Source organism: Molothrus aeneus, chromosome 19 (assembly GCF_037042795.1).
Source record: "Molothrus aeneus isolate 106 chromosome 19, BPBGC_Maene_1.0, whole genome shotgun sequence".
In the NCBI taxonomy this organism is placed as follows: Eukaryota; Metazoa; Chordata; class Aves; order Passeriformes; family Icteridae; genus Molothrus; species Molothrus aeneus.
The window spans coordinates 10,290,548-10,316,926 of record NC_089664.1 but is presented as its reverse complement, the minus strand read 5'-3'; the positions used below and the strand labels follow the sequence as shown (position 1 = coordinate 10,316,926).

Here is a 26,379-nt window from a genome sequence, read left to right as displayed (position 1 = left end):
AGCATGGCCCTAAGGCAAACACAGCCATACAGAAATGAAGGCTGGGACTTCCAATACTCCAATGACTGCATACTGGAGGCTTTTTTTCCTGAAAAGAGAGTAAGAGAGGTACAATTTGCATAATGCCTTTTCATCAGGAACTTTTGGAAAGCTGACAGAGGTCCAGCTTATAGCGCTGTAGCCACAATACAGAGTCTATAGGAGAATCCTTGAATGACCTGACCATATTGAAAGAAAAAATGAAAGCATCGAAGTATAGCCAAGTGAGTGTGGAAAAGAGGGCTGCTGCATTGTCTAACATCTGCTCTACTTCTCGTTAGTTTTGTTCTTTGGTATTCTATGTGGACTTTGGAGAAACCTAAGACAGCCTAACATGAATCCTATAATCTTCCTTCTGAATATTTATGTAGTGTGCCAGCCTCTAAGCTGTCCTTTGCATCTTCCTACTTCCCCCTCATTTTCATGCTCTCAAATGAGGCCAACATTTCAAAAGCTAAATAAATGTTTGTGAATGTTTATAAAAGATTTGCATAAATTTGTCCTTGTTTGACAAAGATCACTTTTTTCTTATGCCAGTTCTGAAATATTTTAAAGGTTTCAGTGCTTGTCTTGACAACAAAGTCCTGCCTCAGAGAACAATGATTGCTGATTAAGTGGGTATGTGCTCGGAGCTGAATAGACCGATGGAGACGAAGGCTGAAAGGCCACTCATCTTAAGCCAGAATTATAATATTTAGAAATGCTAACCCAAGGGTAGATTTAAAGGTTTGGTTTTGGTGCAGTGTACCTGTGCAACTTATGGGCTGAGCAGGATGTGATTATCTTTTCACAGCTTATAGTTCTCACCTCGTTTCTGCTAAATCTGCAAGTGAAAATACTCCTGGTTTTAGTAATTGAATGTTTAAAATACATTTAATTGAATCAGTGTTCCAGCTCTCTGCTATTGACACTTCTTACCTTTACCAATTGATCACTGTTTATGCATATAATTGGACCTGATTTTTTTTATGCCTGTTAGTATAATTTTTCAATTATTTGTGATTTAAGACTGGAACAATTATTCAACAGCACAACAGTAGCTGTAGATTTTTTTTTAGCTAAAATCTATTTCTCTTAGAATGAAACTAAATCTCTGCTTTTACTGAAGGGATTTTAAAGACATTTGTTGAGGAGATCTCTTTGAAAAACTGCTTAAATATTTAGTTCAGCTTTACTTTCACATTTTTTTTTCTACTGGAGAAAAGTAATAGTCGTTCCTGTTCTTTTGTTCTATGAGTTGAGAGGTTGAAGTTGTCATTAAGGCAAAAACTAGAGCTACTTCTCTGACACAGTTTTTATCACATCTGCTAGGCCTGTGTCCCAGGAGGAGCCGAGCAGAGCCCGGAATTCAGCACAGGCCCATTATCTGCTGCCTCTGCGTGTGCTGTAAAAGGAGTGAGACCTCAGGGAGGCTTGGAGCCTCCTCCCGTGTAATGTCCAAATCAGATTTGAAGGACTGGTGGCAGGAAAGCTTTGGCCTTGGGGTGTGAATTCTAAGAAACAGAGTCACAATTAGGTTTAAAAAATTCAGGGATTTTGAGCTTTATCTTGAAATATGTTTTTAGTAATGCAAGGAGAAAAGTTGCCCATCTGTGCACATATTTTGTACGTTTAAAATATTTAAATGCTAGCAGGCCTCAATATGCTTAGGAAATGCTATTTATCTCCTGCTCTTCCTGTTTCCAGGATTGTGGATATGCATGTTGGGGTTTTTTGTTTGTTTGTTTCAAACAGCATTTCCAGAGAACAATCAGTTACCTTCAATGAAATGATGTTATTTTGTATGGCCCTGTTCCCTCAGACAGGGACAGGCGACTTTGGGAGAAAAACCCTCCCCTAATTCAGGCATTAGAATTGCTCAGAAAGAGCTGGTGGATTTCTGGAACACAGAACAAATTGATAATCTAGTGCTATAAAGTTGGATTGGAATACCAGTAGAATTAGAAAAGTTAGAGATAAAACTGAATTCAAGCAATTTAAAGTCATTCTGTTAAGCAAATAATGTCCAGATTTTTTTGGGCATAGAACATTCTTTTAAAGAACTGATGAAAATAATTTATTAAAATATTTAGTACATTACAAAATTCAGTAATGCTCAGTAAGGATATAAGGCATAAAAAGATTTTATTGCAAAATCAATGCAATATGAAATGTGACATAAATATTTTAAACAAGCAATGATTTTTTAAAAAGAATCTGTGTTGTACCAGTTTTCTCAAAACCAGAAAAACCTTTAGAACGTAGAGAAATTACGGGTTTACGGTTTTTGTTTCCTTTTTTGAATTCTGAAAGCTATTGTTCCCTAGCAGTAGATAATTTAATTAATTTTTAGCTTAAAATTATCCAAATAGATTAATTAAATATAAGAGTAGCTTGCAATTCTGTGGGTATAGGAGACATTAATGGACAACTCAAGTTTAATTGGATAATATTTTGCTTCAGTTAATCTTTTAGCACTTTTTAATGCAACATGAAGATTTCTGTAGAGTTCGGATTTGGTGCTGCCTCTGAGGAGCAGTGAAGTCCCCAGCAGCTGCTCCCTGCCCGGTGGGGATGCTGCTCCCTGTGCTCACACACCCTGACCCGTCAGCCTGGGGGCATTTCTCTTCTGGGCCCTCCTTCTTCTCCAGTTTCTCCTCCATCCTTCCTCGGTCTGTTGGTGTTCTTGGGAGTCTCCTGGTGTCCCTCCATGCACAGGGAGTGTTTCATGCTGCTTTGCTGGGTTCAGGTGGCCTTTCAGGCTGGGTAAGGTGGGAAGTGTTTCCACCCTCTCTGTAGTGTTCCGTTTGCAGCAGCCTCAGCTGTACTTTCCTCAGGTGTAAGGGCAAGGAAATGAGACAGCAGTCCCCCCTTTTCATCTTAGGGTCACCTCTTCTCCATGGAAAACTCCTCTCACTGGCCATGCTCTGTTCTCTCGTAACAAATACTTGTGGGGGTTTGGGCTCCTTCCTCTCCACTCCCTCCAGGATCCACAGCTGAAGGTCCAGTCTCTGCTTTGGGTGATCCTCCCAATCTCATCTAGATTTCCCTGGTTTTCCACTCCAGGCTAAAGCAGCCTGTTGGTTTGTGTGGTGTATTGTCTCCCTGCTCTGATCCCATTTCTATGGAATCCTCCCAATCTCATCTAGATTTCCCTGGTTTTCCACTCCAGGCTAAAGCAGCCTGTTGGTTTGTGTGGTGTATTGTCTCCCTGCTCTGATCCCATTTCTATGGAATCCTCCCAATCTCATCTAGATTTCCCTGGTTTTCCATTCCAGGCTAAAGCAGCCTGTTGGTTTGTGTGGTGTATTGTCTCCCTGCTCTGATCCCATTTCTATGAAGTATCATACCTTAATCATTCAGCATTTTCCACAGATCTCCTGGTGTTCTAATTTCTTTTCTGTCCCACTTCTGCCTACACTTCTTGTTCTCCTTTGCACCTCTGGTGTCTCGTGCATCTTTCTAGGACAGATACTTTGCAGCAGACCCTTCTCTAGCCCAGCCATTTGCCCATCATTTATCAGTGCAGTTTTATTTAATTGCAGCTGCACGTGGGATATTTGTTAGTGATGTTCATTTGAGCAGAAGTGAAGCTACCCACTGTATTTAAGAGAATCTGAAGTTGTTCTGTTGATTTGGAAGTGGGAGCATACGGTGAAGGGTTTAAAAATAAAAAAGACTTCAGCTACAGCTTGCTTATTAAATTCACAAGTGAATGTGCACATTTTTTCAGCATTGTTGAGCTTTCTTTACTGTTTGGTTGCAACAGAGGGATGCTTTGGGACACGAGCCCGGTGTGTATTGTGTGTATTTCCCAGCCTGGCTTTCCAAGTCTGTCCTGCCTGTGTAGGAAAGCCTTGCAGGGCCTGCCTCACCTTCAGAGGTGGCTGTGTCACAGAAAGGCTGAGCGTGGTGTTCCTGCCTCATTTATTTTGAAAACTTTGCTACTGAAACCAAACTTAATCAATGAGCTCTGTGTTGTCTCCGATAAGTTATGTACTGCCGTTATTGATTGGGAAGGATTTTAGAAAAGCCATGTGGGGTTTCTAATGTCAGCAGTGTTTTGATTATGAAAGGAGTTGGAACCTTGGGACGGGGAGCCAGGTGGTGCCTGAGCTGCAGCCCCCGGTGCCGCGGCTGCGCCGCCTCCCCCGGGACGCGGTTCATGCCCTGCACTTTAGCTCTGCTCACTGGCTGCTGGAGATGCACTTTCTGCTCATTAAAATGTTAAAAATCAAACTGCATGTAAAAAGATTTCTGAAAATATAAACTTGGGGATTGATCCAGAAAACTGGCGTGTGGTCCCCTGGAGACGCCGGCGGCAGCTCCCGGGTAATTTGCCTTGATCAGCTGCCTGTCCTGCATTGCTGGGGGCCTCTGCTCTTCTTTTTAGGGGCTCTTGCTTTACAGGCATTTATGCAGGTTTTTCTTTAGGAAAATAGCCATAAGGGAATAAAACAAGAAAACAGACTATTGATACTTCCTCTGTGCTTCATGTTGGGTTAAAAAAAAAATAAAATTATAAGATGTTGACATGGAGCAATTGTAGGTTTTGTTTTGTCTGAAATCATAAAGAAATGAAGGATTTTCTAGGTCATAAGTAATAACCTATAGAGGTTGGGTAGAATGTTGCATATGAATGATGTAGGTATTGTTTATCTTTCAAACAATTTTTTTTTATTTAGGAGTATTTAAAGAATTAAAAAGAAGCAGCATTATATTTAGAGTAACGAGCTTGCAACTTGAGCAAAAATGGGGTTGTTCTCCAGTAGCTGTTTTCTTACATGCAAAAGATCAGCAGTTTTCCTAATTAAAAACTAATTCTACATATGGTATTTATATTATTTTATTAGTTACCATTGAAAAATAAGTCTGCAGTTAACCTGTGCTAGTCTCAGTGTTTTTGGTTGTGAATCAAGGCAGATAAGAATTGGTATATAAGGAATAGTAATTATGTTGAATGACGTTGCAAAAGTCAGATAATAATATCACTGTAAAATCTTTCTTTAAAAAAGAAGGCAGTTTGGAGCAGTACAGAGCCAATATATGGCCTGTTTATGTGAACATTTCCTTTGCTGAGTTTAGGAAGCTGTAAATATCAAGGAATAAGTGCAGAGTAAGTTCTGAGTAATTCACTTCTCCAGTGACACAATGCTGATGAGATGCTGAATGTTTTATTATGTGAATGGTTTCACTTGCAGTTACAGGAATTATTCAAGTCATCAAAATAATGGAGAGAATATATTGTGCCATTTTGAGGTGACTGATGGCTTTGTCTTCTCGCACTATTTTATTTCAGAATGTTATGTATCTATATGATTTTGTTTCTGGAAGTCAGTGTGTATTGATCAGGCAAATAAAGATACAGGAACTTTGTTCTGCTGATATAATAATGTCACAATTTTAGAATTCTTTTGTAGGTTTTGTTTTTTGTTTGTTTGCTGGTGTTTTGCACTGTAAGAGTTCAGTTGTGGCAAAGGACTACTGTGAGTAGTTAAAATTTGTCTAGATGCAGTTTTTGTGCCTGAGCAAGTGGAGTTGTTCAGCTTGTGAAAGTCAGTGAGACTCTGCACCAGCGGGAACCCGATCATAGTAATGAGACCTTTACTATCAAGGCATTATTTTGTATCAAAATCGAGATTTCTGCAGAGTTTACTCTGCAATCTACATAGCTCCTTTCCAAGTTTCCTGCTGCAATTCAAAGGAGGAGACGTCTTTGCTCTACATGGCATTCTTCAATAGATCCTTTCTTGTTCTTTAAAAACAGGAGGTTGTTAAATAATCTATCAATAAACTGTCAAGAAGTCAAAGTTTCCATATCTGTTTTTGCCTGAAATCCTCAGAACTTGCCACATTTTAGTTGTCAAGAAACCTCCAAAGAAGAGTGTGAGCAGTTGAGCCTGAAACCACGGCTCAGGATGGGCTGTGCTGGTTTGAATTATGCAGGAGGAACATGCTCCTGCAAGGGAGTCAATATGTTTTGTGCTTCACTGGAGAGGTTATTAGATTGATGGAGTTTATTTGGGAATGATGGCATTTGGCTTAGAAATAAATGAAGCAAGAAGCATCTATTTAGTTATTGATGGTAATTTATTGCTGTTGGTCAGAAAAGTGTTGATTTTGTCAGAGGGTTTGTTGTTTGTTCAGGGTTCTGAAAGCAAAATGGAATTTACACTTCAGGACCTGAAATATTGAAGTGTGAAGGAGAATGAGCAATGAATTGGCTGTAGGAAAGATCTGTAAACTGAGAGAACTTTGTGTGTCTTGTGGGTTACAGAATTCACATTTTGAATATCTAGTGGTTTGCTTTTGTCTATGGACACAACTGTTTTGGGACAAACATATTTCTGGTTTTGCCTCTTTAGCGACTGTAATTGTTTCATGTTGTACAGTTGAAAATGATTAATTTATCTGCTGATCATGTTTTCACTTTTCACGTTCATCCTTTTCTTTGCTCTCATGCTTAAATGCTTTTCTGTTTGTGGTGCTGTTTTGCAACTTCTAGAAAATGGTTTGTAGGTTAAACAATCCATATCAATTTTAATACACATTATTTTAATCAGTCTTTTAACTCTGAGATTTCCTTTCTAATAGCAGTAGGCAACATTAAACATTCCTGCTATGAGACCTATTGGCTCCATCTTTTGTTATTTATCTTGCTGATGTTGGGAAGTGTTCTCTAATCCCCAGCCCTCTGTTCCTAGGTAACAGTCAAAAGCTGTGCCAGCAGAAGTGGTCCTGCCAGGCCAGGCCCATGTGGTTTGGTGTTATTCACTCTGATCCATATGGTCAGGGTAGGGACTGTCCCCAGAGAGGTGTTAACACTCAACAACCCAACCTCCTCCTCCTCCTGGGAGAATTGCTGCATGGCTCCTGCTGCCTGCCCATGTGTGAATCTTGATTAATTTTTCATTTTTAATGAAGTTTGATCATGTTTATTATTTCACATGATTGACTGCCTGGTACTGCTTCCATGTAATTGATAAAGCCCATATTTCTTCATCTGTCTTTTATTTCTTCAGGGCAAACTTGTGAAATTGTGTGATGTGGTTAATATTAGATTTATTGGTCCCCATAGATGTATAAATTATCTTTTTTTTTTCTCTCTCTCTCTACAGGAAGTTCTACAGACTCTGACCAAGTTTTGTTTCCCCTTCTATGTGGACAGGTATTGTTAGCTTTTCAAACTTTACAAGAAAATAAGCTTGTCAATAAAACCCCTGTAGAAAATAAAAGCCATACCATTCATAGTGTTCTGTCTGTGGGCCTGGGACTTAAAGCACCTGAGTGCAAATTATAGTCTCAGAATTCACTTTTTCCTGGGGTTTTTATGGGCACCATGAAACAAAAAGAAATTTTAAAAGTTGGAGTTGTTCAGTGGGAGTACTCTGAGGGCATTTTTTTCACTTCTGCACAATGCTTGGATGGAATATGCTTGGGTAGGAACTGTCAAATATGCATATTAATATCAGTTTTGTCTGCTTGTGCATTTTATTTCTTAGTTGCCAAAATTTAGGTGGGACAATTAATGAAATGCTTTACATTTGAAGGCCTCTTGATGTTGCTGGAATGCTGCTGCTTTACTTGACAGCTACTTAAGGTGACTTCTGATTTTGGGGGAGAAATTGTAAAACGAATGTGAGAAGATCTGAGAATATTTACTTCCTGTAATTTAGGAAACTGTAGAAGTTTTTTAGTTTTGCATTTACTGTGAGTTACTCTTGATGGTTTCATGAAAAGAACAACAACTGAAATTTTGAAAGGCTGCACCAGTGAGCATCACTTGAGTGGTCAGAATGACTTGTCTGCATCAGCTGAGACACAGCATGCTTTGGGTCGAGGGGATTGACCTTTGCTGTGATTAAACTGCTGCAAGTCTTCTTCTCATTTCAGAATTTGGAATCCCTGTTTTACTGCTCATCCTTTTCATTTCCTAAGGGGTGGAAGCAGGGAAATATTCATACATTTTTCTCATGTATTTGTTCCTACTAGAAATAGTTATGCTTTCTGTATGGAGATTTATTGTACCTAGGAGTTTTGTTTGTTTTGTTGTTTTTGGTTTTCCTCAGCAATATAACATTTTGAAAGATAGAACACTGAAAACCCATATGGGGTGCAAATGAGAACATAATGAAAAGTGATTCCCATTTCTGGATCCACTTGTTTGTCTGAATATCACAGACTGTCACTGAAAGACTGCAGCCAGCCAGTTTGAACAAAAAGGAGACATTGTCACCCAGAACACACTTAATAATTTGAGGTGGAGAGGTGGAGAGTGGACTTCCCACGCTGCAGGAGGCAGAGCACACCCAGGCAGCTGAAGGAGATGCTTGTGCTCCTTCTCTTGTGGCTCTGAAAGCAGCAGGGGTGGCGCTGGAGGTTCTGCCTCTCAGGGGCACAGACACTCCATTCTTTTTGCGCTGATTCTGTTCATGAGTTGTGCACTGCTCAGAAGCCCAGGGGCTGCTTGGCCGTTCCTTCAGGCCATGGCCCAGGAGTTTGCTGCTGCTGTGGTGTGGAAGGAGGCAGAGGCTCTGCTCCAGCTGCAGGAGTGCAGAGCTGCTCCTGCTCCTGCTCCCTGCCATGATTGTGTGGGTCAGGTGTGGCTGCTGGGGGATTCTATGGAAATCACTCCTCTCCCCTTCCCTCCAGCCCTAACTTCTGTCTGCCCCCTTACAGATGAGATTTATGCTGCCTCCATCCTGTGAGGCTCTAAATAGACCTCCCGCCCATTTGAAAGCAGAGCTGTGAAGGGTTATAGTAAAATCTTGGGAAGAACACTTTTTATGTGGGGAAGTTCTTCCTTCCCTGTGAAAAACTGGCACTGAACTTGAGCAGGACCTGCCAGCAAGGTTTGCTTCCTCCAGGTCACATGAATGCAGGACTCTCTGGGTTTGCTCTGGAGGAACTCACCAGCTTGTCTGAGCTGTTTAATAAACAAGCTTCTCCCTGCTGCTAATGAAACGTGGTTTTTCCCCCTGTTCCATAATTTTAATTGTCAGTTCTAATGCTATTTCTCACACACGCTCTGCTCTCAACCTTGTTAAAATTAAGCATATAATCCCCTTTTAAAACACTATACTAAAATCACCATAGTAACATTACATCCAAGCTTTACAGATAAAACACACCACCAGTGAGGGATTTTTGGGTATCCCCAGCAGCTCAGTGTGGTTTATGGAAGTAGTTGCTCTGCTGACATTTAGATTTCAGGAGGATGATAGTACTCACACTGGCTAATTCTCAGACTGTTGGAATGCTTTAAATATCTATCTTTTTGTTCATCTTCATCACAGCATGTTTTCCCTTCCCTGTTTGGAATCCACTGAAGGATTCTTCTTTCTAAGCAGGACAGTGACATCTTTCCCATTTGGATCCAGCTTTTATTTCTGCAAGGCTGTTTTTCCTTTGTTTCCTCTAGGCACTGAGTGTGTGCTCTCCCACAAAAATTGTTTTTTTTTGCATGTGGCATCATAGAAGAGAATATTTTAAGGCCTGTGGCTGTTACTTAAATGGCTTTGAATTTACCAGGGTATTTGTTGCAGTTGGTAGGAGTGACTTGTAAAGCTACATGTCAGTGCAAGTCAGATTTCTCAGTTCTCAGAAAACCTAAAAAAACCCTAGAACATGACCTGAAATAAGTCTTAATTTCCTATAATTAGAAGTATTTGGGTTATATGAGAGAACATGGGGTTGGTTGCTGGTTGATAATCAGAACCATTTTCTTTTTAAGATAAACTCATTATTAGTATCCTCCCACACTTTAAAAATGGGAAAAAAAACCCCACAGAGCCCCCACTCCTCCCTCATCAAGCATATTTAAGCTTCTGGAGGGTGCATACTTTGTAGTTAATTTTTCAAAAAAACTCTGCTGAAAGAGGAAATGTTATAGGTTCAATGACTTGGATGTGATACTTGACACAGAGTTGGCTCAGCAGTAATTTCTCTCTCCTGCTCTCTGTTTCCAGCCATGCCATTAACCAGGTTGGGCAGAACTTCACCTTTGTGCTCACAGACATTGACAGCAAGCAGAGGTTTGGGTTCTGTCGCTTGTCCTCGGGGGCCAAGAGCTGCTTCTGTATCCTGAGGTAGGTCTGTGGTTTGGCTTGTGCCTGACTGCAGGAGCAGTGTTTGACTTTGCAGTTACACTGCAATTACCACTTCCAGCTGGCCAGAATTATTTCCCTATCTGCTCCTCCAAGTCACTGTTCTGCTGCACAAGTGGTGCAGAATCCCTTGCACTGGGGAGCTCCTCTGTAGATAACTGTATTTGTTTGTAGTCAACGTTCTGGAGTTAACAACGTGGAAAAAAAGTCTCTTTGCAGTAATTTGATATGACATAGCATGATGGCAGCTGTTATCTTTAGCTGTCACAACTGATCTTGTTAAGACATTTTGTGGACATTTGTACATGCAAGTTTTATTAACAAAACATCTGTTGGTAACTGAGAGGATGTCACTGATGCTCTCCACAGCCCCACAGTTTGTGTGTGTGAGCTTTCCTCTGTCCTGTGGAGGGTTTTGTGAAGCTTGGCATGATAAAGAGTGTCAGTGGAAGTTGGAACTATGCATTTCACAGAAAATGGGCCAGGAGGCTCTATCAGAGCAGTTTTTGATAACCTCCCACAGCCATGTTGGAATACAGTCCAGAAATGATGCCAGTAAAATCAGTTTTGATGTCTACCAATTTTTAGTTCCATTAAGAACTTCCATGGATTTAAGATTTTCGTGTGGCAAATGGTCTGTCTTGTTTTAAACACATTTAAGAATTGCCTGGCTTCTACTTTCTGCTTTTTGCGTGTTCACAAGGAATTGGAAGTTGAGGAACAGTAGCCCAGGTAAAGCCAGCACAGAGGTGACTGAGGACAGCCAGGGAGGTGACAGCACAGCTGGGGCTGGCACCTCCCAAAAGAGGGCACTGCTCTGTGAGCAGCTGGACACATCTGGCAGGGCCATCCCTGGCTGGATTTGCACAGGACACAACCAGGGTGGGGACAGAGGAACACAGGAACTTCTCATTGCCCCATGTGGGGCACCTGAGAGTGCAGCCCTGGCTGTGTCTGGATGTGCCCCTCTGAGCATTCCAGGGGGGACATTGCAAAATACGAGGTCACCTCTCCTTGCAGGGGGCTGCACACAGCAATGCCATGGAATGGGAGCTTAATATTTGGAGAAATGGTGAGATCTACCCAAACTGCTAATTAATTGAGTGGGAGGCAGAGTGACAGGTGTTTGCTCAGTATCTTCTTCCATCCTGCCTGTGCTGTAGCAGACATTTCAGCTATTATTAGCTCTGGCAGTCCAGCAGCAGGGACTGGATCCTGCAGGCAGGAAGGTGTTTCCCAGCTCTTCCCACAGAGCTGCTCCCCTGTGCAGTTGGGTGCTGGTTCCCTCGGTCTCAAGTGGGCAGTGTCTGCTTACAGAGGGTAACTTTGCCTGATCAATGTCAAATTAAAGGAGAAACACAGTTTTAAAAAGAAAATCTGAATGAGGAATAGTCTGGGTCCCTTCATGATCCCTCCTGGATAAGAGTTCTCTGCTGTCAGCTCCCTTATGTTGATAGAGTGCCAAGAAGAAATGGAGGAGTTCTGTTGTAGTTAAATGCCTTCTGCTTCAACTCATAACCAAAAATACCCAACCCCAGTGGATGAACTGGGACTCTTCACTTCCTTCCTGTTGCTTCTTCTGTGCACTGATGAGAAGAAGAAAGCTCATCATTAATGCAAGTTCATGCAGGTTTTAGAGGGTAATAAAGATAGATGAAATCACTTCCTCTGTTCCTGGGACTGCAGCTCCCATTATTGATGTGAATCTTCTCAGTGTCCTTTATGTACTAAAGGATGCTGCATGGTAAATGGGTGGGGGAAAACATGCTGGAAAATGTGAGAACGAAAGTAAAAGCAAATGGGGATGAAAAGAACATTTGTTTAATTGTTTTTAAATTACAGATTGGATGGCAGCAAGCTTCAAGTATTCCTTGCTATGCTCAGCAACAGTGTAAGAACTAACTGATGGTGTTTATTACTAGAGATGATATTCACAGGCTTAGCAGGGATTTTATGGGTCTGGCCATGGTAAAATGGTTTGGAGGTGGAAAATCATCACATGTTTAGATTAGTTATTGAAGAGAAACAGCAGTAAAAAGAAATTCTTTTCACTCAGTGCTTGAAAAAATTTCTGCAATGTCCTGGAAGCAAAGTACTCTAGGGCCAGAAGTCAGGGTCTGGACTTGAGCTTTGAAGTGGCCCAGAGGCTTTTCCTGTGGATGCAGAGCACAGCAAGGCGCCTCTCGGAGTTCAGTAGCAGTGGGGTTATCCTGTGGCCAGCAGAGAGGCAATTCCATTTGGCAGGGAACTGCTTTGACTGTTTTAACCAATATTGTTTGGAAAACTGCTTTTGAGGTAGTTACCACAGCGTTGTTCCTGCTGTAGTAGCTCACACAGATTGATGAACTCTCTGATAACTTTGAAACCTGCTTTTCCGGCTGCTCTGTGGTGTTTTCAATGTAGAGCCACTGTATTCAGCGCGGAGCCTGCCTCTCTTCTCCGGGCTCCCCCTCCCTGGCCCGGTTCTGCCGCTCCGCCGAAGCCGCGGGCCCGGCTGGGGTGACCCGGAGCGGCTGCGCTGCGGCGGCGGCGCCAGCAGAGGGCGCGCGGGGGCGCAGGTACGGCCAGGTGAGGAACAGAGCCGGGGGTTTGGGGTGAGGAACAGAGCCGGGGGGTTTGGGGTGAGGAACAGAGCCTAGAAGGTTTGGGGTGATTCCAGGTGAGGAACAGAGCCGGGGGTTTGGGGTGAGGAACAGAGCCGGGGGTTTGGGGTGAGGAACAGAGCCGGGGGGTTTGGGGTGAGGAACAGAGCCGGGGGTTTGGGGTGAGGAACAGAGCCGGGGGTTTGGGGTGAGGAACAGAGCTGGGGGATTTGGGGTGAGGAACAGAGCCTAGAAGGTTTGGGGTGATTCCAGGTGAGGAACAGAGCCCGGAGGGTTTGGGGTTAGCCCAGGTGAGGAACAGACCTCGGAGGGTTTGGGGTCTGAGCTCAGGTGAGTTCTCATGGCACACACCCACATCTCCCAGGAAAACTGGGATTCCAGACCACCTTTTTCAATGAAATATGGTACAAAATTTAAAATGTGTTTTTGAATTATTTTCTTTATAGTCAAGTAAGAGCTGATGTCCAGTCATCAAATTCTGTGTTCTAATTTGGGAATTTCACACCCAAATGTTTTTTCTTTCTAAGACTTTATTTAAGGATTTCAGGATTTTGGCTGCAATGGGATAAATCCTAAAGCTATACATTAAGAGGCTGAATTTTTATTGTTTCTCTCTAATTTCACATCAGATTTCACATGAGCTTTTGAGGGAGAACAGTGTAGATAGTTCTGGATTAAGTGAAGAGCTCTGGTCTTTTATTTAAAAAGAAAACAAAAGAAAACCCAAGTTTGTGTAATTTTGCTTTGGTTCACAAACTTTCTGGGCAAAGTTACGGGTTTGCAAAGGTCCCATGTTTGCAATGTGATTTCAGTTTTACTGAATTTGAAGTTTTTGTTGGGTTATTCAGGTTTTGTACACAAACTGAAATCATTCTTTTGAAGTGAAATGCAGAAACATTTGTGTGGAAATCCCTCTCGGCCAAAATAGCTGAGCTCTGCACCACTCTTTTTCTAAGATAAAAAGAAATGAATCCATAATAGTTTGTGACAGATGGCAGAAAATGTAACTAACTGAATGTGATTCTGTATGGAGTTATTTGAGGTTTTTGGTGTGATTTGTTGTGAGTTCCTCTCCTCCCCCCTTCCTTCCCTTTGATTGCAGTCTTTGTCCATTTATTCTTAGGACAGAATAAGATTTCTGAGCAGGGGCCTCTCTTGTGGTGCAAAGTGAGAATTGTTTTTAATTGAGCAGAAACATGTGGAAGGATCAGGAATATCTCAAGGGATTACAGAAAAATTCCAAATTTGTACTACTTACAGCTTGTGTTTAGAGCGGGGTCTGCTGGGAATAAATGTTAGTTAGTGTGACCTGTGACCTTAAAAACTGTTGACATGGATTTCAGCCAGAAACTGGCCACAGAACTCCTTTGTTAGGCTCATTCATAGCTCCTTGAAAACTCCAGTCAGTGAAAGTTGCCAGCTCGAATCTAAGGAAAGCAGAGCTCTTTTTTTTTTTTCCTTTTTTTTTTTCTTTCTTTCTTTCTTTTTTTTTTTTTTTTTTTTTTTTTTTTTTTTTTTTTTTTTCTTCCCATGCTTTGGAAACAGTGGCTGCCCCTTAACCAGCAAGACTTCTTTAATAGGGCTGCAGGGCCGGGCCCTGATTGGAACTGACAGCTTCCTGGCCCGGGCGTGCCAACTGGCAGGGCCCTGAGCCATGGGACAGACAGACAGACAGACAGACAGCGCCGGGGGCTGCCCTGCCCTGCCCAGAGCCCCGGGCAGCACCCACAGCCCCAGGGCCCTGCTGGGGACAGTCCAGCCCTGCAGCCCCAGGGCCCTGCTGGGGACAGTCCAGCCCTGCAGCCCCAGGGCCCTGCTGGGGACAGTCCAGCCCTGCAGCCCCAGGGCCCTGCTGGGGACAGTCCAGCCCTGCAGCCCCACGGCCCTACCAGGCCCTGCTGGGGAGGGATAAAACCCAGCCCCACAGCCCTGCCAGTGCCTGCTCCGGGGGAGGAGAGCGAGTGTTTGTGATGGGGCTTGTTTTGTAGTAATTGTCCTGTTGTTTTCTAGAATTTTCCCTTTTCATTGATTTGGCCAAAATCAATGCTTTACTTCCATATCTGTATGATTCTTTGAAGCCTTGCAGAAGATGTTTGGTAATGGCTGGAAATGCTTGGAACACTTTTTGGACAGTCTGTTTGGTCCTTGAGGTGTATCGACCCTGGAATCCCTGTTCTACTTAAAATGCTTGGGAGATGAAAGCAAATGGCAAACTGCTTCTGTTAGACATGGCAAAGGCCACAAAATACATGTATAAATCATGGGCAATTGGATCTCTGATTCAAAACTGCAACAGAATTGTACCTAATGAAAATGTTGCTGTTGAGTCTCTGATGCCTTCATAGATTTTTTTTCATCATTATTTTTTTATCAGTGGTTTCAGCACTTGCACTGTCTGTCAGTGAGAGCTGGAGAGCAGAGATTGCTCAGTTCCTTTGCACGGGCCTTTCAGAGAGCAGAGGAGAGGGCAGGCAGGACTCGGAGCTGCAGCCTGACCTTCTTTCACAGAAACTGGAGTTTCTTACAAGCTGGAACTGCAGCAAAGCAGGGCAACTTTCTGTGCTGGGTGACAGGAAATTGAGCTGAAGTGGCTCAGAAAATGTGCGAATGCCCCGAGGGCGTGTGCAGGGCCGGAGGGGCTCCGGGTGCTGCAGGCATTCTGCCTTAACTTGACATGTTTATAAAACAGTTTACATCTCAAAAGTTTAGGGTTTTTACCCCTGTTGATTCGCTTAAACAGACACTGGCTCTTATTTTCAGTTGCTTGTCAGAATATATATGGAAAAGTGATGAACCTAGTGAAGAGGGAGCTTGACATCAATTAAATTTAGCTATCTGCTTTGTGTTTCTTCTTCCTGATACACTGTCTCCAGTGTAGCTTTTCCAAACTTCCTGTGGTTTTCCATTATTGTCCTTACAAGTTTTACAAGATAGAGATGAGCTGTTTGAAACTACTGTTCCAGGAAAAGAAGAATAGAATTTTGTATTACATCTGCACATTTGTTGTCCTCCATTTTCATCTCTGCCATTAACCATTTTGTAAAGACTTCTTCCAGAAAGCCTGTAAGGCCTAGTATCTTCTCTTGCTCAAGTATCTTTAAATAAGATAATGGTAATTTAAATAAGCTAATAATGCCTTATGGCTGGAGTAGGGGATTTGAAGTCCTTGCTGAAGAAGCTTTGCTCTGTGTGATCAGCTGGTGATGATGTTTCAACCAGAAGCTCCCCTCTGTTTCTATAATTTTTTCTCTTACTGTCCACTAGAAACAGAAATTATTTATGTCCATCTAGGGAGTTTGAAGTTATATCTGCAGGCATGGCTGGCTGCACTCAGATGCTGAGTCCATAAGAGGTTATTTGGGTGATATTAGGAAGATGCTTTTCCCCACTGAACTATCAGTCTAGATAAACCAGACTGCTCATTGGTAGGAGCAGCCATAAGCTGTACAAAAAAAAATTATATGACCTGGGAAGTATTGGTATTGGAAATAAATATTAAAAGTCAGGTTTTCAATAGGCAAACTTTAGTCTCTCTCTGCTTGTAAATCATGGGTTGCAAAGAATGCCCATACAGTGCTTGGCATTGGAGTAAAGATGCTGATTTTGAGTTTCACTATGCATGTGCATATCCACATCATTATTCTTAGTTGAAAGTTGAGCAGTTGTCCTTTACCACTGGTGCTCATTTATTTCCATGTTGATTCTGGTGCTGAGGCTGAGCTGTGTATTGCATTAATGTTGTAGTGGGATGAAGTTATCCCACTTGTGGGTTGGTAGCAGCCAGAAGTACAGGGAGTTGTTTACAGGGAGCCCATGGATTCTGCCTTTCTGTGGAAGCATTCAAGCAGCAAGGCCTGCACAGTCTGTTTGGCACAGTAGCTGCTCTCAGCTGGCCCCGTGCCCTCCTGCTGTTAGGCAGGGCAGAGGATGTGCCAGGTCCCGCCTTGTGCCGGAGCAGAGCCTGCCTGCAAATCTGCTTGTAGTTAGCCTGGGGCCTTTTGGCAGCACTCTGCAACCCATTGATTTAGTTGCAATGCTTTTTCCTTAATATTTTCCATCTGGCCAACAATGACCTATAACGACAGACACAAAACAGAGTTTGAATTATGAGCAGCGTAATTGTGCAAATGCTTCCAAACCTCACTCTAGAACCTGCAGCGATGGGTGCTGCGGCCAGGGGCTCCTTCCACAGTGCTGCTGCAAAGGAGAGGCCCTGGGGCTCTCGAGTTCCAGCCCTGTCCCACAGAAATGTGCACTCCAGTGAAACGGGGAGTGTGCTCCATGCTTGCCTCTCCTTGCTGTCTGTTGGTCCTGAGCCGGGGGTGCAGCTCCCACAGCCTCAGCTTCCTCACGCTGCACACGCTGCCAGGGCCAAACCCTGCCCTGGGGCCCTGGGCCGGGGGAGAGAGGGACCCTGGAGCAGGGCTGGGGCAGGCAGGGCAAGAACAGGAGTTTGGAAACACTCCAGGACATGCAGCAACAGGTTTGGGGCCTTGCACTGTCAGGGATGTTCTGAGCTTTCAGCTGCAGCTGTAAAATATCAATGAGAACGATCACAACAAAGATGCCAAGAGTTAGTAATGTATCACCACTGGTGGAATTGGATGAAGCTGATAGTACTGCATTCAGTCCAACTACTTCACTGGTCTTGCCTTCTGACCAGAAACCAATTTTACTTAATTAATTAGGCCTTCATGTCACGCCTTCTTTCGTTGCTGAACAACTGTAACAGAAGTAATTAAATCATGGCACTTTTTATTACCTTTGGCCCTGGCTGACTGGCTTGGAAACTTCATCTTTAGAGTTAATACAAACTGAATTAGTGCATCACCTTGGGGAAAACCCCCTCCCTGGCATCAAAAAGCAGGGAGGAAGTAGTTAAAGTACAAGATGGATAGATCGTCTCTTCCACAAATGGATCACTTTTGGGTTGCTGTCTGAAGGCTTACAAATGCATCTGTCAGGAGCAGGAGCATCCTGTCCCTGCTGACAGATGTGTACAACATTCCCAAAGAGATTACATGGCAACTTCCTCCTTCAAAACTGGAGCTGTGGCAGAGCCCTCGGGTTATGCAGAGGTAATTGGAGACGCTGGGGCTGATCCAGAGGTGGAACTGCCGAGAGAAGCTGCTTGAGTAACTTGTGCATGTTGTTCCAACAGGAGCCCTGATCCAGGCACTGTAATCATGGCAGAGAGGCTTTGTGTGCCTTCCTAGAGGCAGAGTTCCCTGGGCTATGCAGGGAGCCCAAATAAAACCCCTCATTTGTAACCCTGGCTGTTTATGAACATGATAAGGGACAGATCTTCCTCCACACTGAGCATTACCTGCAATAACTCCTCAGTGTGTTTTAGAATTTATTACTGTTTGAATATTCAGAGAAAATAATTGTGGGCAGTTTCCTGGTCTTATCATTTGCTTAAGCTGGTGGTTAGACAAGAAGTCTCATCAATAAAAATTGGGCTTGCTGGGCAGGAAATGGGCCAGAAAGACTTTTCTGTTAATTAATGTGTCATACATTTTCAGGTATTCTGTGGATAGGCTCATCAGTGGTATTTCTGCAGGTGAAGATCAAGTGCTATAATTTTATGTGTTTATTTTTACATCTGAATATTTGCTGTGAATCCTAAAGCATCGTACAGGGTGGTCATAGACAACCTGCACTCAAATATCAGACTTGGACTTGATCTTTGTAGCCTTCCTATTGACATCTTGCTCTGCAAGTTTGCTGTAAGTGAGGTGATTTTTACATGCCTAGCCCAGTTCCTTGCATTCTCAAATTATCAGTTGCAAGTACCACAGCGCCGACATAATCATGAATTTTTCACTTGGCTCTTTCAGCTCTGCTTGTGGTTTAACTTTTATGACTTCCTACCAACTTTGCTTATTATTAGGAGCTGTGTGTGCTCCCTCTGAGCATGTGAATATTTCTTCCCTGTGATGAAGCTCCCTCCCTGTGAAGGGAACTGTAAAACCTCTTGCTTCACTTAACTTTGTTTCTTGCCAGTAGGGAACATGAGTGATTTGGGGAAGGGAGGTTCACATAATTGATTTCTGCTCTGTTACTGAAATACCTTCATTCCTACCCCAATGTCCTCTGTAGCTGATTTGCCAAAATGCAAGGATTCACTGTTGTGTCTCAGAACTCACACACAGCTATCACAGGTACACACCTGATGCTCAGCTTTGACTGTTCAATATTTGGCAAATCCCTTTAGCAGCCAAGCACAGCTGGCTGCTGTGCAGTGGGGCTCTTGAACAGAGGTGTGTAAAATTCTTCTGTATGAGGCAAAGTGATGCAGAGCCCCCAGGCAGGTGCAAAGAAGAGATGCTTTATTGCTAAAACCAGGCCTTTTAAAGCAGTTAGGCCTTTATCAATTGCATAGTTTTAAATAACAAACATAATTCAACCAACCACCGTACACCATGATATGGACATGTAATGGGTACAGAACTTGTTTTTCTGCCTCTAATTCAGCTGAGTCACTTTCCCATAGCCCTCTTCTACCTAGCCAAAGTAGCAGGCCTGAGCCATGGTTTTGCCAGGGTAACAAGGCCCTTATTTTATAAGGTGTTCCCTATATGCAACATTTTTCTTCCCTTCAGGAGCTGATCTGCATTACAGATGGTGCCACAAACTCCGTCCCAGAGTGGTTTGGAGCTCGCTGCAGCGCGTGCCAGAGCACAGGGCTTGGTCACTGGGAGGGAGCGCTTTGGATTTATAATAAAAAGTTCATCATGCTACTGAAATTTCAACTGAAACTTAGTACTAGAGGGCATAGCTTGACAAGCACATATGATTGGAGTCAGTAATGAAAAGGAGCTGTTTCTCTGGTCAAGGAAAAAGGGTTAATTTGCATTGGGATGAAAAGGCTGTTCAGGATCTACTATTTCAACCTGTGATAGACTTAACAGCAGGCTTTGATCCCCAAATGAAATGTGATGGATTTCAACTGATGCCAGATGTCTCAAACCTAGTGGGATCTCTGATTGTCTGCCACATCTAGAATTCTCTCTTCCAGCACTTTCATGTATGCTTTTAAACGTGGTTTGAGAAGAGATTCCTTGACAAGCTAAGCCTTTGGAATCCTCTCTCTGTATTGTCACTTTGGTGGGGATCTTGAGGCTCTCATGCTGTCTAGTGCATCCTGCTTTTTAAAATCAAGCTTTGTGTACCAAACTGCTCTAACTCCTTCATAATCAATTTTTTAAAGTCCAGATAATTTAGAGGCAGTATAATCTGTAACTCTTCTCAGTTTAAGGCTGTTCTTTACCCTCTCCATAATTGTTATTTAGAGCATTTTACCCTGGCTGAGTAGAGCCATTGGTCAGTGTGTTCCCGTTGGTGTTGAAGGGAACATACCTGTTGTTTTTTCACTCCAAGGATATCTTGTTGCATTTCTCACTATAAAGTGCCAGGCCCTTCAGCATGCCCATCTTCTCACCCAGTGGCTTTCTGGGTGGGTTTTGCCCATGGGTTTAAGGAAAACATACAGACATAATTGTCAGGGTGTGCTGTAAATGCAAACAAATGTTTTTCTTATGTACCTTTATTTCCTGTCACTCCTTCAGTCCTTTGCTCTCAAACATGCTTGAAGTTTCTGTGTTGGTCTTGAACTAAGCAAAGTAAGCACTTGCTGTTGAGAATTATTTATTGAGATGCTCCATAAGATGAGATCCAGTTCTGTGGGATTTAGTACTTCTAAAATATGTACATGAGTCATGCTTGAGCTGCATAACTTTAAACTGAATCATGGAATGATCACTCATGGGTAATAATCAAGGGAAGTTTGTTAAAAAACTGGGGGAAATGCAGGAAGAAAAGACATCCCGTGGGAGCAAGGAGAGGCAAGGGTGCAGCTGGCCTCATGCACTGGCAGGGGCACCTACAGTGGGACAGGAGACCTAAACAAACAAACAAACAAATCAATGACAAGCTGATGTTCAAAGGAGGCTGTTGGCTGCCCGTGGAAGGGAAGGTAATTCATCCACATGAGCAGGGGTTGCTATGGAGATTTGGGGTGTCTGTGCTTAACTCCTGAGTGTGAGAAGGTGTCAATAGACCCAGTCTAGAGCAGAGAATAACGAGGCACTGGGGCCCATGAGGTGCAGGGAAGACGCTGGAACACAGAAGCAGCTGAACTGAGAATTTAGCCCACAGAAATTCCCAGATGAGCCTAGAGATGCCTTGGTTCTTTCAAATGCATTTTGTAAAGATGCTGCAAACACTGGGTGACGGAAGGAGAGGAAGGTGGGGAAAAGAATTTAATAGTGTGTTCCTGCAAGGAAAATAATAGCATGTGGAGAGTCATCCCTCTGCTGAGCAGAGAAATGGGATTCGTTTTAAAATTCTGTAGATCAATGTCATTTTACCTCATCTTAACTGTAAAAAATTAAGGTGAAATTTAGAAAGAATTAAAAAGGGAAGAAGAATTAGAGTTAGAAGAATTCTTCTAAATTAGAAAATTTAGAAGAATTAAAATACTTATAATGAAGGGAAGGAAAAGATGTTTGGATTGTGTGGTTTTGCTATTTAAAATCATGTTTGCATAGAAGCCCTGAAGAGCATTGTGGCTTGGCAAACATAACTTAGTTCATCATTAGAACCATTACTAACCTAAAATAGAATGTGATTCCATGATTAGGAATAATGCTGGCTGGGGGGAGAATCATTAGCTGCCAGGTACAGGAGGATGGAAAGAAGCAATATTAGGTTTAAGTTTAAATTGCAGAGTTTTATCTTTAAATGCAAGAAGTCCTAAGATAACAAGTCACCAGGAGACTGGAGTAACTTTTGATATGTTTTCCATCCTTGCATTTTTTCAAGCACAGTGTTGGGATTATCCACAAAGATCCTTCTGAGCTCCTGCTGAGGCTCTGTCCTTTGTCCTGCAGGAATTGACAGGCACTGTGAGTCAGAAAATGTGTTCTGCTTCACCAGGAACCTTCACTGGGTTCATACATGGAAATGAAAAATGGCAATAATAGTAATAATAGTAATAATAGTAATAATAGTAATAATAGTAATAATAATAGTAATAGTAATAGTAATAATAATAATAATAATAATAATAATAATAATAATAATAATAATAATAATAATAATAATAATAATAATAATTTGTTTTTTCAATCTGCTGAATCTTCCTTGGGATTTTCAGCTCTGTCCTACCTGTGCTGGAGTTTTGCTGTTGGTTGCAGTGATGGTGTGGAGGGGACAGGGAGAGGAGCAGTGCCCATGTGGCACAGGTCACTCCTGCTGCAGTGTCACCCTGCTGGGCTCCAAGTGACATCACTGTCACAGCCAAGGGCTGGGCACAAGGCAGGGAGTTATTATTTGTTATTATCTGTTCTTCAGAGTCCATGAGCTGAGGCACTGGGTGTTTTAGTGGCACATGCAGGAGTAGTGCTGGCAGAAGATGCATTTGGCCTGAGCTTCCTCGTCCTTACACTTTTGTCAGTGAAGTTGGTGATGATGTGTCTATAGTTCATGTAATAACTGGGGTCAGGATTGTATTCTGTGTTCTAGCTCACTGTAGATTATTGTGCTGAGCAAAAAGGTCAAGATTTGGGAACTCCATGAAACCAATCCTGGCTAATACAGACAGATTTTGTAAGCCTGTCACCACAGAGAAGTGTGCCCATCTGCAAAATGGAAATGACTGTTCTGTTTTGCAAGGGAGATGGCAGTTGGTTATGCTGTTATCAAAATATATATAGCATGTGTTATAAATAAATACGTGTTAAAAATTCCACTTCTGATCTGTGTGAATGGAAGGAGTAAAAGTTCTGTGTGCTTGCAGCTCAGTCTAGGAGGAGATGCTGCAGATATGTGTTGATGTCAGACCGGTTAGTGAGTCACATTGATTTCAAACAGGAGCTGTGCCTGATGCAGCTCAGCCTGTGCACGGCCCAGGAGCTGCTCTGGTGCCCCAGGAGTGTGGACCAAGGTGGGACTCCACAGCTCCAGGGGAGAGCCAGCGTGCCACAGGTGCCCTCCCACGAGTGTGGGCTCTGCTTTTTCATGGTGTCAGCACACCAGTAAATGGGATGCTGGAGCTGGCAGTGTTCAACATTACTTTTATAAACAGTTGCTATGGTAATCGGCAAATCTTCAAAAATCATTTGAAAAGGCCCCCCTTGCCACTAGGGTTTGCTGCTGCTGCACTGGAGCATGGAGAGGCTCTGCTGACAAGGCTCCCAAGCCCTGGAGTGCTCCCTGGAAGTTGGGTTTGATGAGTTCAGCACTCACACGTTGGCTGTCCTGCTATTGCATCCTCCTTCCCGGTTGCCTGCTACAAATAACACTGGAAAGTCTCTGCTTTTTTAAGTTGGCTTCACTGCAGATTTACCTTTCTACGAGCAAGCCAAAAGCTAAGGAAGAGCTGACATTGAGATTGCCCCTTTGTTTTTGTTTTCTGTGCTCAGACACAGCCCTGCAGGGGCTGGGCTGCCCTGGGGCTGGAGCCCTGAGGGGCGGCTCCGTGGCTCTGGGCAATCTCACTGCAGAGCTTCCCTTCCTTTGCTTAACCTCTGACCTGTGAAAACAAGAGTTCATCAAAACTTCTGAGGGAGCTAAGAGGAAGGGGAAGTGTTTGGTTACAAATTAAATATGAGCAAGTCATAAGCCATAAATCTTCAGTAGTGCTACCAGTTGTGCTACTTAAGGTACAGAAAATTTTAGGTTATAAACTCTGCCTGTGTTTCTTTGGAGGGGAGTTTAAAGGCTGCCTTGAGGATTTGCTTTCTGTAAGAAAAAATCCACATTTTTTTCCTCTTTCCTTTTGGCAGACATCTAGAAACAAATTCAGATAATTGTTATTTCTTAGGGGATTTTTTAGATTTTTTTTCAACTTTAACTGGTCACAGTTTGGTCTAATAAAAGCAGAACTGGTTTATTCTTGAGTAGTCAACACATGGATTAAGTGATGAAGTAAGAGTGTTGAAGATGGCAGCATAAATTAGTTTTCTAATGTATCCAGAAATTTTGGGATGAGAGAGATCCTGAATTGTGTAGTGACAATGGAGGGGGGTGAAAACTGAAGTGAGATTGTCTGCATAATTTGCACAATTTTGTGGTGGGTTTGTCTTTGTTTGTCTTGCCCCTCTCTTGAGCAAGAGCCACAGAGGTCCCCATGTGTTGTGGAGGGATGAGTTCTGCTTCAAATACCAGCTCATTTCCTCAGATTCCAAACTGGGACACTGTCCTCAAAATGGGAAGTTATTCTCAGAATAGAAAAAGAAGCAGTTATGATGAGATGCTAACCCATCATTTGGAAACAAGGAGGAGGGAATGTTAAAAAAAGGACAATAGGTTCAGCAGAGGATACTGGGGAAGAGAAGGGAAAGCCAGGGAGTCGCAAGGGCAGCAGAAGTGGGGCTGTGTCTGTTCTCTGGGGGTGTTGCTGGTGTTCTGACATCGTGTGAATGTGAGACGTATCTGGGCTGTTCCTATTGCAATCACAGAGGCTCTTTCCTCGGGCCCCGTAAAAATGTGAAGTTGCTTTGGGCCGGAGTGTTCTCATGGCTGGAGCCTGCAGCTGTGCCATGCTGGCTGTGTGCTGGGAATGCAGGAAGCCCTGGGGCTGCAGGGGGCTCAGCAGTGGGCACAGGCCCTGGCAGGGCTCAGCAGTGGGCACAGGCAGGGCTCAGCAGTGGGTACAGGCAGGGCTCAGCAGTGGGCACAGGCAGGGCTCAGCAGTGGGTGCAGGCAGGGCTCAGCAGTGGGTGCAGGCAGGGCTCAGCAGTGGGCACGGGCCCTGGCAGGGCTCAGCAGTGGGCACAGGCCCTGGCAGGGCTCAGCAGTGGGTGCAGGCAGGGCTCAGCAGTGGGTGCAGGCAGGGCTCAGCAGTGGGCACAGGCAGGGCTCAGCAGTGGGTGCAGGCAGGGCTCAGCAGTGGGCACAGGCCCTGGCAGGGCTCAGCAGTGGGTGCAGGCAGGGCTCAGCAGTGGGCACAGGCAGGGCTCAGCAGTGGGCACAGGCCCTGGCAGGGCTCAGCAGTGGGTGCAGGCCCTGGCAGGGCTCAGCAGTGGGCACAGGCCCTGGCAGGGCAGGGCCAAGGGAAGCTCTGAAGGACACCCAGGACCTGCCCCTGTCTGGGGGCTCAGCGTTGCCCCCTCGGTCCCTGCTCCAGCTGCCCTGGGGAGGGGGAGGCCTGGGGGAATGTGCTTTTGTTTTCCTCTTTTCCAAGACATGACTCACAGACATTAGGAGCACAGCAGTGGTTTTAAGGACTCTCATTTTGACTCTGTAAATGTATTTTTCTGGCCAAGTCCCTGAGCGATTAGGTGGAACTTTTAATGGTGCCTCTGTGGAAGCAGCTTTGGTTTCCCACTGCCAGGGAGCTTTCTGCCTTCCTGCTTTTCTGTCTTCTCAAACTCTTTTGATAGATGCCTTGCACGGATTTGTTTACCAGGTTCTTAATCTCTACTTAGCAGATATGTTTGGAGAGGATTTCTTGTTACTCTTGTAATGGCTTTTAACTCTGCTGAAGTTTATTTAACTAAACAGAAAGAAAGAAACTTATCTTCTACCTAATCCTTCTGGATTGTTTACAATATAATGTCAGAGTTAAATGCTGTTTAAAGTGGTAATTGTCTGTCTTTCTGCTCCATTCGAATACACACTTGGTAAAGATGTTTAGAGCGTATTAATTTAAACGATAATACTGTCATATAACATGAAAAGTTAAGTTGCTTATCAGTGTATTTTGATAAGCTACTTACATTTTACAGTAGCATTTGCAGGCTTCAAACAAACGCTAATGATGGAGTGCCAGTCACTTTGTCTGTCTCATAGAGAGCTTCTCACCTCATTTATCACCAGAGCTGCTCAGCCAGGGACCACGGGGCACTCCATTCCTTACAGCTGTCAGGATGTAGTCATATTTTATAAAAACTTTAAATCCTGTCTAACTATATCAAAATAGAATCCATTTGCTTCAGAAAGCAGCTGTGATTCAAGAGCATCAGGGAGTGCATCTCTGGCTGGCTTTGCATTCGCTGCAGCCGAGGGAAATTCCTGACTGGTGTTGGGAAAGGGACTGAAATAGAGAACTGTGCCATGAAAACAGGGCACAGAATCCTACCAAAGCTGCAGGGAAAAGGAACATCCTCACTGTCTTACTTTGTGCTGTGGAGATGTAAAGTAAATGAAAAAGATGTGAGTTTTCTGCATGTTCCCCTTTTGATTTTGTTTCTTCCTCTCTTTTGGAAGTCGTCTGCATGTACTGGAGGTGAAGTTTCTGTTTGAAACAAGGGCCAGGCCAAATACAGTGATGGAATGAGGTTTTAAAACAATTAAAAACTGAAATACTGATGATTCAATTTTCAAAGTCCACTTGTATTAGGATTCAAACCAAAATAACTCTTTTTTTTTTTTCATTTTTCTTTTTTGTTCCAGTTACCTCCCGTGGTTTGAAGTCTTTTATAAACTGCTCAATGTCTTGGCAGATTATTCAGCAAAAGGACAGGTATTATTCTAAATACTGACTCTCCTTTTCCTATCCCAATATCAAATGAATGAGGGTGAGAGGATGAAAGAAGCTGTTTGAAGAAGTGCTTCTATCAGAGATGACCATGTGAATTATTAATCTGTATGATGCAGTGATACAGAAGATCATATTCAGCTTGGCAAGTGCCTCTGAAAAATAA

General features: G+C 43.3%; 1 protein-coding gene across 5 annotated transcripts in view; it reads left to right on the top strand.

Annotated features, from left to right (window-relative positions):
- Positions 1–26,379, top strand: part of DENND1A (DENN domain containing 1A) — a 151,713-nt gene that overhangs the window by 39,286 nt on the left and 86,048 nt on the right. For all 5 annotated transcript variants that reach the window (XM_066563198.1, XM_066563197.1, XM_066563201.1 and 2 more), the window contains exons 4-6: positions 7,137–7,186; positions 9,987–10,106; positions 26,129–26,198. In XM_066563198.1, coding sequence (XP_066419295.1) covers positions 7,137–7,186; positions 9,987–10,106; positions 26,129–26,198 — 240 coding nt within the window. The remainder of the gene's footprint in view (positions 1–7,136; positions 7,187–9,986; positions 10,107–26,128; positions 26,199–26,379) is intronic.